Consider the following 13,942-nt stretch of genomic DNA (forward strand, 5'->3'; position numbering starts at 1 on the left):
AATAGCATATGTTCAATTCCTTTTCATAATTTTTCCCCTCATCTCTCCTCTTTCCTATAATAGTTCAAGGCGCTTGGATACTTTTTTAGATGCATTAATAGCATAATCTTCCACTCTGACCTCCCCCACTACTTGTCTTCCCTAAATAAATAAATGAATGAAGCTATAATCCCGTCTAACCCTGTTTTTTAAGAGAGGACCACAGAGAAGTGTCTTTTCTATCCAAAAAACCTACTTGAGACCCAAAGAAAAATAATCCTCATTCCTAGGGCCTGCATCAAAGGTAACTCATTATATCTTAAATAAGGTCACAAAAAGGAGATATCTGTGTTTCTTTACACCACGGGGCGGCTAGGTGGCGCAGTGGATAAAGCACCGGCCCTGGAGTCAGGAGTACCTGGGTTCAAATGCGGTCTCAGACACTTAATAATTACCTAGTTGTGTGGCCTTGGGCAAGCCACTTAACCCCATTTGCCTTGCAAAAACCTTAAAAAAAAATGCCACCAAATGAACATATTCAAAATCTAGATCATTACTTAGCTAAAAGACCCATGAAGGTTTAAACATTTTTTATTCACAGTGGAAACTGTTACGCCCTTTAGCAGAATAGCAAGCATCAGTAATCGACAATTTCATAAACCAACAAATGTCCTGAAATTCATGTGTGAACTAGAAAATGTGTTTTCAGAGAATACCAATATCAAGCACAAACTCTTCCCCCTCTCCCCTAGCCAGAGAGCTATTCAGGACACTGGAGCAGGCATTGACTTGAGCTCTACCTAGTAACAAGCCAAAATAATTCTCATTCCCATTTCTTTCTTTTTTCTCTCCTCTTGGATGAGAATGAATTGGGACAAGTATGGAGTGAGAAGAAAGAACATTCTTCTGCATTAGTCATTCTCTCCTGTCAATTTTCCTATAGCATAAGCCCAGAAGTTTTTTCCCCTTTCCATTTATCCTGGATTCCCACATTTGTATCATTCTTTATTGATCCAAAGAGTCTTCTTAAATATATTTAATTTAATGGATGATGTAACTAGTATTACAAAAGACTTTGGCAGCCTACAAGTGAGCTGGAGGTAAATAAAATTTTAACAAGGACAAATGTAAAGTCCTTTGCTTAAGTTTAAAAAATCAATTGAGCAAGTACAGAATAGGCAAAAAAAAGTGGCTAGAAAGTAGTTCATATTTTAAAAGAAAAAAAGGTTTCTGAGTCTGAAGAAGCTGCAAAATCATTATGAGTCAATATTGACCAAAAGAAAAAAATAAAAACTAATTCAATCTTATATGTAATTATTGTGTTTTAGACTAGTGAAGAACTTGATGTTATCCTTTTACTGGAGTCTATCTACAAATCTTTTCTAAAATTAGGTCAGTTTTGGAGACTTCCAAAGAATAAAGAGTCTAGAAACAGGTGCCAAAAATAAAATTTTTCTGGCAAGGAAAAAACATCCTAATGCATTATAATCCTGTTCTTTTTCCTAATGGTCTCAGAGACAGAGAGCCTTCCTTGTTCTGAAGAATTATTCTTGTGAATCAGGAACAATTTTGGGCTGTCTGCAAAGGAGAGTGCCATCTGTATCCAGATAAAGAGCCGTGGAGTTTGAACAAAGTTCAAGGACTGTTCCCTTTAATTTAGGGGGGAAAAAACAGATATCTTATTGTCTGATCTTGTTATCTCTTAGACTTTTTGTCTCTTCCTTAAGGATATGATTTCTCTCTCATCACACTCAATTTGGACCAATGTACAACATGGAAACAAAGTAAAGACTGACAGATTGCTTTCTGTGGGGGGCGGGAAGTAAGATTGGGGGTAAAATTGTAAAACTAAAATAATATATTTAATAAAAAAAGAATTATTCTTGTGATTTGGGGAAGAATTAGAGGCTTTTCTCCTACCATGTCTGAGCCCAAAGGGGAACTCATGAGAAAGTGTAAAGTCCTTTCAAAAAATAACATATGCTTATGCTCCAGGTTTTGTGATTTGATGTGAAGAATGCCTTAAAATTATTTTGAGCAAATTCAAAAGAAGTTCTAGATAACAAATCTAGAAGCAAGTTCAGTATATGCTCAAATGTATATTGTAGATTCATATGGTTTCTCTTCAGTATGCATTCTCTGATGTCGAGTAAGATTTAATCTCTTGCTAAAGGCTTTTCCACATTCATTACAAAGATAAGGTTTCTTTCCAGTATGAATTCTCTGATGTTGACGAAGGTTTGGTCTCCTGCTGAAAGTTTTCCCACATTCATTACATTGGAATGGTTTCTCTCCAGTACGAATTCTCCGATGTTCAGTTAGCACAGCACTCCGGTTGAAAGCTTTTCCACATTCATTACATTCATAGGGCTTCTCTCCAGTATGTATCCTCTGATGTTGAGTAAGGGCTGATCTCTCAGTGAAAGCTCTTCCACATTCACTGCATTCATATGGTTTCTCTCCTGTGTGAATCCTTTCACGTTGTGTAAGATGTGTCCTCCAATTAAAGCTTTTCCCACACTCGTTTTTATACAGTCTCTCTTCATTATGAATTTTTTGATGCTCAAAGAGAGATGCAGTATTAATGAAGATTTCCCCACATTCTCTACATTCAAAGTGCTTTTTTCTACAATAAATTCTTTGATGTTGAATAAAGGATGATGTTTTCTCATATTCATTATACTGATAAGATCTTTCCACTGGGCAGATCATCTGATATTTAATTAGGTCTTAGTCTGGTGGAAACTCTTCCTAAAGGTATCATATATATAGGTAGAAACTCTTGGTTGTAAAATAAGGACTGACTTGAGACTGGTACTTCTTCCAAATTCACTACATTCGTAAACTTCTTTCTCAGGGCAAGGCTTCTTGTGGGTAACTGTCATCTGTCTCAATTGTTCCAGATTTTGCTTCCACCTCTCTAATTGTCCATCATATTCCCCTGGATTGTAGTCCCAGGAACAATGCTTTGCCAACCTTTCCACTGACATCAACTGAGATGATCTTTCTTCATAAATTTCCTTTTTTGGAACTGACTTCTTAGACTGAGGCGAAATATCATGGACTAGGAGAAAAATAAAAGAATTAATATACTATACTTTCTTCAATGTACTAAGGAAAGGGGAAATGCTATACTTAGGTAATGAAGCAAGTTCTCTTAAAAGGTCTCAAACACTGCTTTATAATTTTGGGTGACAGAAAAGTTTGGGAAGAATACCAGGAGACAGGAAGGGTATAAGGAAGTATATGCCCACATTCAGGATAACCACAGGAAATCCAAAAAGCTCAAGGAATGGGTATAATGGAAAATACTAGAGAATAAGAAAGTATTGGAGGAACGGTCTAGGATCAAGGGTAAATAATTTAAAAGCTGTATTGATTGTCATTTTCATAATTAATGCTGTCAGTTCATGCATGGCATTCAGGCAACATTGGATAGTGGACAGCTGGACTTGAAATTGGGAGACTTGAATTTGACAAATCATTTAACTTCCACAGATATAAAAGGGGACTGATACTTAAACTATCAAACTAGGTGGCTCAGTGGACGAGAGTACTAGCCTGGAGTCAAGAGGACTCATTTTCCTGAGTCCAAATTTGGCCTCAGTAATATCAATTACTAGCTAATTTATGACCCCAGTTAATCTTTTTTTGCTTCAGTTTTCTCATCTGCAAAATGAGCTGGAGAAGGAATAGCAAATCACTCTAGTATCTTTGCCAAGAAAACCCCAAATGGGGTCACAAAAAGTTAGATACAACTAAAAACAACTCAACAACACTTAGTTGCTAAAGCTGTTTTGAGAAAAGTATTTTGCAAATCATAAAATGCTGCACCTACACCTCTTTCTCCTTCTCTCTGTCTTGCTCTCAAACTCAAAACACACACACACACACACACACACACACACACACACACACACACACACATTTGACAATTTTTGTTAACATTTTTATTAGTATCACATTATTTATACTATTAGTTAACCTGCCATTAAATGCCTATGTCTGCATATTATTTCTCTGGTTACAGGATGAGCTCTTTTAGGGCAGGAATGGTACTTTTGGGTGTCCCTAGCATTTAGCTTAGCACATAGCTCATAGCAAGCCCTTAATGACTTCATGTTGACTATCTAACTGATTTGTGGTTCCTTAAATTTTTAGAATTTTTTAAACTCTTATTGCAGGAAGAGAAATTAAATTGCATTGGAGGCAGTGATGTGGTGAGCAATTCAGCAAAGAGTCATTACTAAGAAAAGACCAAGATGAAAAGTTCAATAGGCTCAAACTAGGCCATAAACTGTGCTAATAGTAAGGAGGGTGAGAAAGACTAAGAGTCAGAAAAGCCTCTGTCAGAAGATGATAGTGAAGATGGGTCCTGAAGGAAGTCAGGAGAGCCAGGAAAGGGAGGAGTTGAGGGGCAGCATTCTAGGCATGGGGCACAATCAGTGAAAAGGAAGGGAGCAGAAGGTGCTGCTGGGGATGGAGTGCATGGAGGAGGGTAGAGAAAGAAAACTGGAAAGGCAGGAAGGGCTTTGAAAGATCAACAGGACTTTAACCTTGATTTTAGAGGTAACAGGAGCTGCTGGAATTTACTAAGATGTGGGGGAAAACAGAGAGAGAAGAGATAGACAGGACACGCGCCTCTGCATTTGGGAAGATCAGTTTTGCAGGCCAGAGGAGGAAAACCTGGGGTGGGGGCAGGGTAGCAATGAGTCTGGGGGACCAATGAACGAGCAGCATGAGGCCTAAGAAGACCAAGGTCCGCATCAGGATGGCAAACATATGTGAGAGATGTTTGAAGGTAAAAAGGAAGAGGCTTGGGAACAAATGGGGAAGCATGAAGAGGTAGGTGGTTGATGCAGTGTACAGAACACTGGACCTGAGTTGTTCAAATCTGACCTCAAATACTTACCTTCTCTCTGGAGGCATTGATTTTATCAAATGTAAAATGGGGATAACATCTAAATTTCATGGATGTTGTAAAAGTAAAATGAGTTTATATTTGGAAAGTGTTTTAAGGACACTATTTTGTGTGTTCAATTTGAGTGTGGAGTTCAGAAGAAGTTAAAATTGGGCCAAGGTCAATAACAAGTTCTATTTTGGACATACTAAGTTTGAGATGTCTATGGGATATTCAGTTCAAGATGTCAAGTTGGTAAAGTGATGCTAGAGATCAGAAGGGGGCTTAGAGCTCCATAAATAAATCTAAGCATAGATTTTTTAATTGAATCCATGTGATCTGAGAGAATCAACAAGCTGGAGTATAGAGCAGTGGTGTCAAATTTATGTTAAAAAGGGATCATTAATCCATAAATAACAATCCCTAGGGATTGCATGTAGAAGTACTTATTTTTAAAATGTAATATTATCAATATTTTATTGCATATTTATTTATTTAAATATTTACAAATTTTATTTTAACCTGATTTCTGCCTTGCCCCAGAGGGCCAAAGATAGATTTTGAAGGACACTGGACCTAGATAAATATCTAGCAAAGGAGACTAACAAATGGCTAAACAAAAAGTATAAAGACAAAGAGGGAAAGCAGTATCATAGAGAAAAGTGTGATTAAAAATGTTGAAGGCTGCAGAGAGGTTGATGTAAGGATTGAGAAAAAGCCATGGGATTTCTACATACATATTGATAGTTCCTTAAATTGCCCAGGTCCTCAAAACACTCAGTTTCCATGACCTTGTCCTTCACTCTACCTCATTTACACAGAGCTGGCTATACTGTGATGTTGCTATCACACACAAGTATTCCACTTCCGTGTTTCTGTACTCCAAATTTCCTTTTTCTGGTCATAATCTTTCATCATTACATCTTCCTCTCTGCCTTACCTCCCTTATTCCTACCAGCGTGCTTTGTCTTCATTGTGACTACCCATCAGTTTGGTTTTTTCCCCCCTCAGGCCATCACCTCTGCATTAGTTACAACTTCATTCCTAATCCTGCCTCATACTTCACCCAAAAAACTGAGGGCTTCCATCCATACCTCCTTATTCTCCCTTTTACTTCAACTCACAATACTCAAACATTCTTTTTCTCTCACTAGCTCCTCTTTCACTACTTGCCAAGGCAAACCATTCCACGTGTACCCTGATTCTATTCTATTCTGTCTTCTCTAGCAGATTATTCCTACCATCGTCTTCACTCTTTCTCACAAATCTTCATTTCCTCCCTATATATCTACCTTACAAACAAATCCATTATCTCCCCCCTTTAAAACAAACACTACCACTACCAAAAAATCCAACTAGCCAGCTAGCTATCATCCTTTCACATGTCTCTCCTCTCCTTTCAAGACTAAATTCTATGAGAAAATCATCTATAATCAGTGTCCCCACTTCCACATTCTCTTTTAAACTCTCCCTCTCATTCTGACCTCATTATTCAAATGAGACTGTTCTCTAAAATTCCATGTCAAGTACAATAGCATCAATTTGCAGAGGAGAAGATAGAGACCCAAGGATAAAGTGACTTGCCCACAGTAACAGCTAAATAATGACATAGCCAAGACTAGAGCCTAGGTCTCCTGACTCCCTATTCAATGTTCTTTCAGTCCTTATCTTTTTAGCCTATCTTCATCCAGCACTACCTCCATCCAGGTGAAGTGGCTAGAGAGCAGGACCTGGAATCAGCAAGATCTGAATTCAAATATGACCTCAGGATTTATTAACTATATGACTTCTTTAAGCATCCATTTTCTCATCTGTAAAATGGAAAGAACAGAAGCACTTACCTTCCAGGGTTGTTTTGAGTATACAATGAGATAACATTTATAAAGCACTTTGGAAACTTTAAGACAATACATATATGTATATATATATATACATATATGTATATATATAAATGCTAGCTATTATATCATTATCATCATCATCATCACCTTCATCAACAAGTAATTATATAGTATCTGATTGAAGCCCTTCAAGAAAAGGGAACCTACCACTTTTCTAGGTAGACCATTCCACTTTGTGATAGTTCAAATTAATGTCTTTAGGCAGGGGGTTAATTTACAATAATTCCCAGATCATCTTCCTAGATTGTAATCTGCAACTCGGTATTTGTTATCCCATTAAGTATAGTCTGAGGGACAGCATAATGAGCAAAGAGTCAGACCAAGAAATTAGTCAAAGTTCTATTTCTAACAGTATCTAGCACTGTGACCTGAGCTAGTGACTTATCTTCTTAAAAGACCAAGCAGCTCTCTGATTATAAGTTGCAGAAAAGTTACTAACCTGCACTGGTAGAGGATATTTCCTTACCAAGAGTTTCCTACACCAATGAAATCACAGATCTAAATTGAGACACAGAAATAGAAAGAGAAAAAGAGAAAGAATGTTAGTTTACTTCATTCTTCTTGAGAGATAACATACCTGGTTACTCTAATACATCCGCCACTTTTTTTTAACTCTCAAAACATCAAAAGACCTTTGAAAGGTCTAACTTCACTGGCATTTCGGTATCTAGGAGAGCATATCACCCACAAATTTGAAGAATTCACTGGGTACTTTCTAATAATTTTTAAAAATCTGAATATAACTGATTCTAGCTAGTATCTGTCCCAATTATACATCTCTATGTCACAACATAGCCTTTCATTCACAATCTATTTCTTTCCTAAGTCAGTTTATAAACTATGAATTTAAACAATTCAATTCTTTGAGTAATTTTAGGAAGAAACACAGTCAAAGATCCATATAACAGGTCTCCTTTACTCAGATGATTATTTCTTCCTTCCAAGAGCTTTGGGAAGTATCAGGTATAATTTTTATTTTTTAAAAAATTACATTTAAATATGTTCTCCTGCCCTTAATCAGCAATTTATCTGAAGGATGTGATCTTCAAACAAAATACTTCTGGTATCTTCTAAGTAATAAATTTATAAGTAAATGAGCAATCACAGAATACAGAACTAGAAGATATCTTAAAGATCTGTTGAGTCCACTAGGAGAGGAACGCAGACAGACACCAATATGATGCATAAGCTGGTTTGTTTATTGATCACAGGATACATACTTTTATACTCTTCATTTACGTAACCACTTACATAAGCGTTTTAGCAAGCACTTTTTCACATGCATTTCCTTGTGTTTGTCTTGGGTGAATGTTTTGAGAACCAAAAAGTGCAGAATGCTTTGAGAACAGTGCAGAAAGTATTTTCTCAGAATGTGCTTTCTTATCTGAGCCTGGGAGTACATCTTGTTAGCTCAGACATGTAGCTACTCCCTTATCTAAGCTCTGAAGTACATCTTGCTTGTTAAGACACATAGCTATTTCTGTATTAACCCTTCATAACCCCTGGCCTGAAGCATATATGATACCACAAAGATCATTGTAATAAAATTCCATGATTATCAGATGAGGAACCTGTGGCCCTGAAAAGTAAAGTGATTAGCCCAAGATTATATAGGTTTCAAGTACCAAAGCCAGGATTTGAACTTAGATCTTTTGATTCTATATGCAAAGCTCCACCATACTGACTTACTTTGATAGATAAATCTCATCTAATAGTTATGTAAGTTCAACCCTAACACTGTTTTTCAAAGTCAATCTAGTCTCAAAGATTTATTAATATCACTTTTTTTTTCAATTAGGTTTAGCACACTCCATGTATTCAGAGAGGTTAAAGCTTAATTCCAGATTAGATAAAATAGCCAGGCTGTCCTACAGGATCATCAAGGAAATTCAGCTTTTCCTGGCAGATAATATGTTATTTTCATGAAGTCACTGTAGGTTCACAGGATTCTTCCTTTAAGGGAGGAACTTTTAAACTTGAATTATTTCTTCCAAAAGAACACCCAGTGAAAATTCTTAAAGTATGTTTCATACCAAGAATTTATCACTCTAATGTGGAAAAATATATTTAGATAGTCTGAAAGATAAAGTGCTGCTCTCAAGCCAGGCTTTGGTAAGTGTTCTCAATCCACATAATGTCATTTTGATTGTTGTGAAATTGTTTAAAGGAAGTGGGTTAGCTGCAGAGGGGGGGGGAATGTCTTTCTTGTTCTAGTTTTGTGGATTCCCTTTCCCCTTTTATAGTAATACTAATTGCAATGATGAAAGTAACTAACTAGTTGAGACTATTTCCTCTAGCTAAGTCTAATTCCTTAGGTGCTAGAGATGGACAAGCTTATGCACAAAAATGGGAACATTAAATATCAGCCCCCATTGTTACTGTGATTCTGCTGTCAAATATAGAAACCTCCACTTAAAATAAACAAAAGAGCAACTTTTGACCATTTTTCATGACTTGTCTGAAAACTTCTGTAAATTGCATGTTTTAATAAAAAAATTAATAATCCTAATCCTCCCTCCCCCCCAAACTTCCCAAAACATTCCATGTATTCAGAGTTGGTAGCATAAACCTCTGTTTCAAAGGACATGCTCTCTATCAAGACTAAATGTATCTTAGAACTTTGAGAACAGAGCCCCTTCTAGCCTAAGTAGTTTCTGAACCTGGTATGGGAATCAATAGATTATATTGAGATATTATTTTTAAAATGAATAGCTGAGAAAGAGGAATGTCCTGATAGAAGAGAGAAGGGGAAAAAAGAATGGAAAATTATCTCACATATAAGAGGTGCACAAGGAAGATTTTTTACAAGGGAGGAGAGAATTGGGGTGGAGTGGCAGCAACATTTGAACCTTACATCTATATTGGATCAAAAAGGGAAATATTCATGCACAATTAATAACCCTATTTCCCAACAAGTAAATAGAGGGGTAAAAAGAGAAAGGGGCAAGGAGTGATAAAAGGGAGAGCAGATAAAAGAAGGCAGTGGTCAGAAGCAAAACAGATTTTTGTAGAGCAACAGGATCAAAAGAGAGAAAAGGATAAACATAAGAAAATTAGATAGAAATGCAGTTTGTAATATAATTGTGAATGTGAATGGGATGAGCTCACCCATGAAATGGAAGAGAACTGCAAACTGGTTAAAAATCAGAATCCAAAAAAATTTTGTTTACAACAAACACAAAAAAAGCAAAGACATACACACAGGGTTAAAATAAGGGGCTGGAGAAGAATCTATTACACTTCAGATGAAGTAACAAAAACAGAGCCATCAATCGTGATTTCATACAAAGCAAAAGGGAAAAAAAGACCTAATTAAATGGGATAAGCAGGGAAACTATCTTGCTAAAAGGAGCCACAGACACTGAAGTAATATTAATACTAAATATATATGCAACAAATGGTATAGCATCCAAGTTCTTAAAGAGAAAGTTAAATGAATTACAGGAGAAAATAAAGAGCAAAACTATATTAGTGGAAGAACTCAACTTTCCCCTCGCACAGTTAGATTAATAACTATAAAGTAAAAAAGAAAGAGGTCAAGAAAATGAATAGAATCTTAGAAAAATTAGATACAATAGAATTCAAAAGAAAGTTGAAAGGGAATAGAAAGGAGTAAAGCTTTTTCTCAGTTATACATAGTACCTTCACAAAAATTGATTATATATTAAAATATAAAAACCTCACACCCAAATACAGCAAAGTAGAAGTATTAAATGTATCAGATGTTAATACAATTAAAATATATTTGATAAAATGCTGTGTAAGTATAGATTAAAAGTTAATTGGAATCTAATCTAATTCTAAAGAATGAGTGGGTCAAAAAAATCATACAGAGTACTATTGTTCTATAAGAAATCATGAGGGATGGGACTTCAGAAGAACCTGGAAAGACTTACAGAACTGATGCCAAGTGAAGTGAGCAGAACCAGAAGAAAATTGTACACACTAACAGCAATATTGTATGATGTGCAACTGTGACAGACTTGCTCATCTCAGCAATACAATAATCAAGGACAATTCTAGAGGACTTGTGATTGAAAATTCCATCCACATCTAGAAAATGAACTATGGAGTCTGAATGTAGAACAAAGCTTACTATTTTCAGTTTTTAAATTTGTTTTATGTAGGGTCAGCTAGGTGGATAGAGCACTGGCCCTGGAGTCAGGAATAACTGAGTTCAAATCTGGCCTCAGACACTTAATAATTACCTAGCTTTGTGGCCTTGGGCAAGCCACTTAACCTCATTGCCTTGCCAAAATAAAACCCCTAAAAAATTTTGTTTTATGTATTATGGATTTTCCCTTTTTATATGATTTTTCACAATATATTAATATAGATATTTAATATAGTTATACATGTATAACCTACATTAGATATCTTCCTGTCATGGGGAGGGGTGAGGGAAGGAAGGGATGAAGAAAAGATGAAGCTCAAAACCTTATACAAAATGACTGTTGAAAGCCATCTTTGCATATAATTCCAAAATTAAATAAATATTAAAAAACACAAATCACAGAAATAAAAATTTCATTAAAGAATGACACAGCATTCCAAAGTTTGTGGGATGCAGTCAAAGCAGTATTCTAAATGCACAAAATCAATAAAAGAGATAAAGTATCAATAAATTGGGCACATAGCTAGAAAAAGGGAAATCCCAATTAAGCACTGAAATGGAAATCCTGAAAATCAAAGAAGAAATAAATAAAAGTGAAAGTAAAAAGCCATTTAACTAATAAATAAAACCAGGTGTTACTTTTATGAAAAAAAACAATAAAATAAACAAACTTTGATTAAAAAAGTCAAATTACAAGTATCAAAAATGGAGGGAATTCACCACCAATGAAGATAAAATTAAAGCAATTATTAGAAGTCATATATGCCAATTAGAAGTTATATATACCAATAAAGCTGATAATCTAAGTGAAATGGAAGAATATTTATAAAACTATAAACTGCCCAGATTATCAGAAGAAAAAAATCAAATTTTTAAGTAACCCTATCTTAGAAAATGAAATTGAACAAGTCATTAATGAGATCCCTAAAAAAAATTCTGAGGACCAAATGGATTTACAGGTGAATTGTAACAAACATTTAAGGAACAATTAATTCAAATACCATATAAACTATGTGGAAAAATTGGCAAAAGAATTCCAACAAATTCCTCATATGAGTCACATATATTTTGATTCCTAAATCCAGAAGAATGAAAACAGAGAAAGAAAACTCTAGACCAATTTCCTTAATGAATATTGTGTAATATCTATCCAAACAAGGAATAGATGGGATTATAAGAAGTAAAATAGATAATTTTTATTACATTAAATTAAAGAGCTTTTGCACAAACAAAAATCAATGCAGTCAAGATTAAAAAAGAAAAATAAGCAACTGGGATAAACATTTCTGCAGCAAGTTGCTCTGATAAAGGTCTCATTTCTCAAAACTATAGAAAACTGGGCCAAACTTATAAAAATAAGACCCAGTCCCCAACTGATATGGTCAAAGGAGATGAACAGACAGTTTTTCAGAAAAAAAAGAAGTCAAAGGCATCAATAGCCACATTTTAAAAAATGCTCTGATTAGAGAAATGCAAATTAAAACAACTCTGAGGTTTCATCTCTTACCTTTTAGATCAGCTAACATGACTGAAAAGAAAAACGACAAATATTGAGAGAGAATGTAAAAAAATGAGACACTTAAAACACACTAATATTTGAGTTATAAACTGATCCAATCTGTCTGAAAAACAATGTAGAACTATGTCTAAAAGGCTAAAAAAACTGAGCACATCTTTTGACTCAGCAATACCACTACTGAGTTTGTATCCCAAAGAGACTGAAGAAAAGATAAAAGAACTTATTTGTAAAAAATATATATATATTTATATCGGTTCTTTTTGCATGGGAAAGAACTGGAAATCGAGAGGATCAATTGAGGAAAGCCTAAACAAGTTGTGGTATACCATTGTGCTATCAGAGATGAAGAGCAGATGTCTTTAGAAAAACCTGAAAAGACTTATATGAACTGATGAAAAGAAAAGTGAGCAGAACCATGAGAACATAGTACACAGTAACAGCCATATTGTAAGGATATCAATTGTGAAAAATTTAGATACTCTGATACAGACAATGATCCAAAACAATTCCAAAGGACTCATGATGAAGAAAGAAAGAGAGAGAGAAAGAGAGAACTGATAAACTCTGAATGCAGATTGAAATATACTGTTTTCACTTTATTTTTATTCTTTTATTTGTTTGTGTCTTCTTTCACAACATGGCTAATATGGAAATATATTTTGTATGACCTCATGTATAATCAAAATCAAATTGCTTGCTTTCCTAAGGAATGGGAAAGGGCAATAGAAAGGGTGAGAATTTTAAATTCAAAATTTTTGAAAATGTTACAATTTTTACATGTAATTGTGAAATATTTAATGAAATATTTTTTTAAAAAATAAAGCTACAACCATCATAACTGCTAATCCATTTTTCTGACCTAGGCCAAAATACATACCATTGTACACAGAGGCAGAAAAATAGTGCTGAACGAGTTCAGAGAAAAAAATCCTATCAAATTTGCATTAGTTTCTTTTTGCTTTAGTCAAGGAGGAGGTAGAATTTGAGCTCAACCTAAGAAGGATGGATAGGTTTTGAATAACCGGAGAGAAAAGAGGATATATCATAAGCAAAGTCATAGTTGAGGGACAAAGCAGGGATGGGGCTGTGGAGATGGGGGTTGGGAAAACAACAGATAGATAACAGAACGAGAAAAGGTAGCAGATCCAGAGTCATTCTGGGGCCAGGATGCACAGAACTTCAAATACTTGAGGCATGTTATCATTTCCTCCCATCCCCCAAGTCTCCAGACTAAACAATCCCTTCTGTCTCCCTTAGTTTTCTTTACAATATTCAATATGCATTCAAAATATTATATGTCACATTTCCAGCATTGAGTTTCCCTGCTCATAATCCTTAAAATTTCTTTTTGAATATATTTACTGTTACACTGACCCCATACACTGAAAAAGGAATACAATATATGCATATATTGAACATCTTTAACAAGTGTAAAATGTTAATATTGGAAACCATTGTCACTATTCAAGTTTCTAGAGCTTGTAAAAATATATAGAATCATTTGGAAAGGGAATCAAGAATTGCTTTGA

At 35.0% G+C, this 13,942-nt stretch overlaps 1 protein-coding gene and 1 pseudogene across 1 annotated transcript in view; one reads left to right on the forward strand and one right to left on the reverse strand.

Moving 5' to 3' along the window:
- Positions 1–541: 541 nt before the first annotated feature.
- On the reverse strand, positions 542–7,958 carry LOC141514385 (zinc finger protein 713-like; annotated as a pseudogene).
- LOC141514372 (uncharacterized) overlaps positions 4,596–13,942 on the forward strand; it is a 91,075-nt gene continuing 81,728 nt past the window's right edge. The window contains exon 1 of the mRNA XM_074225167.1: positions 4,596–4,780. Within this exon, the coding sequence (XP_074081268.1) occupies positions 4,771–4,780 (10 nt within the window). The 5' untranslated portion in view covers positions 4,596–4,770. The remainder of the gene's footprint in view (positions 4,781–13,942) is intronic.

This window comes from Macrotis lagotis, chromosome 2, assembly GCF_037893015.1.
Source record: "Macrotis lagotis isolate mMagLag1 chromosome 2, bilby.v1.9.chrom.fasta, whole genome shotgun sequence".
Lineage (NCBI taxonomy): Eukaryota > Metazoa > Chordata > Mammalia > Peramelemorphia > Peramelidae > Macrotis > Macrotis lagotis.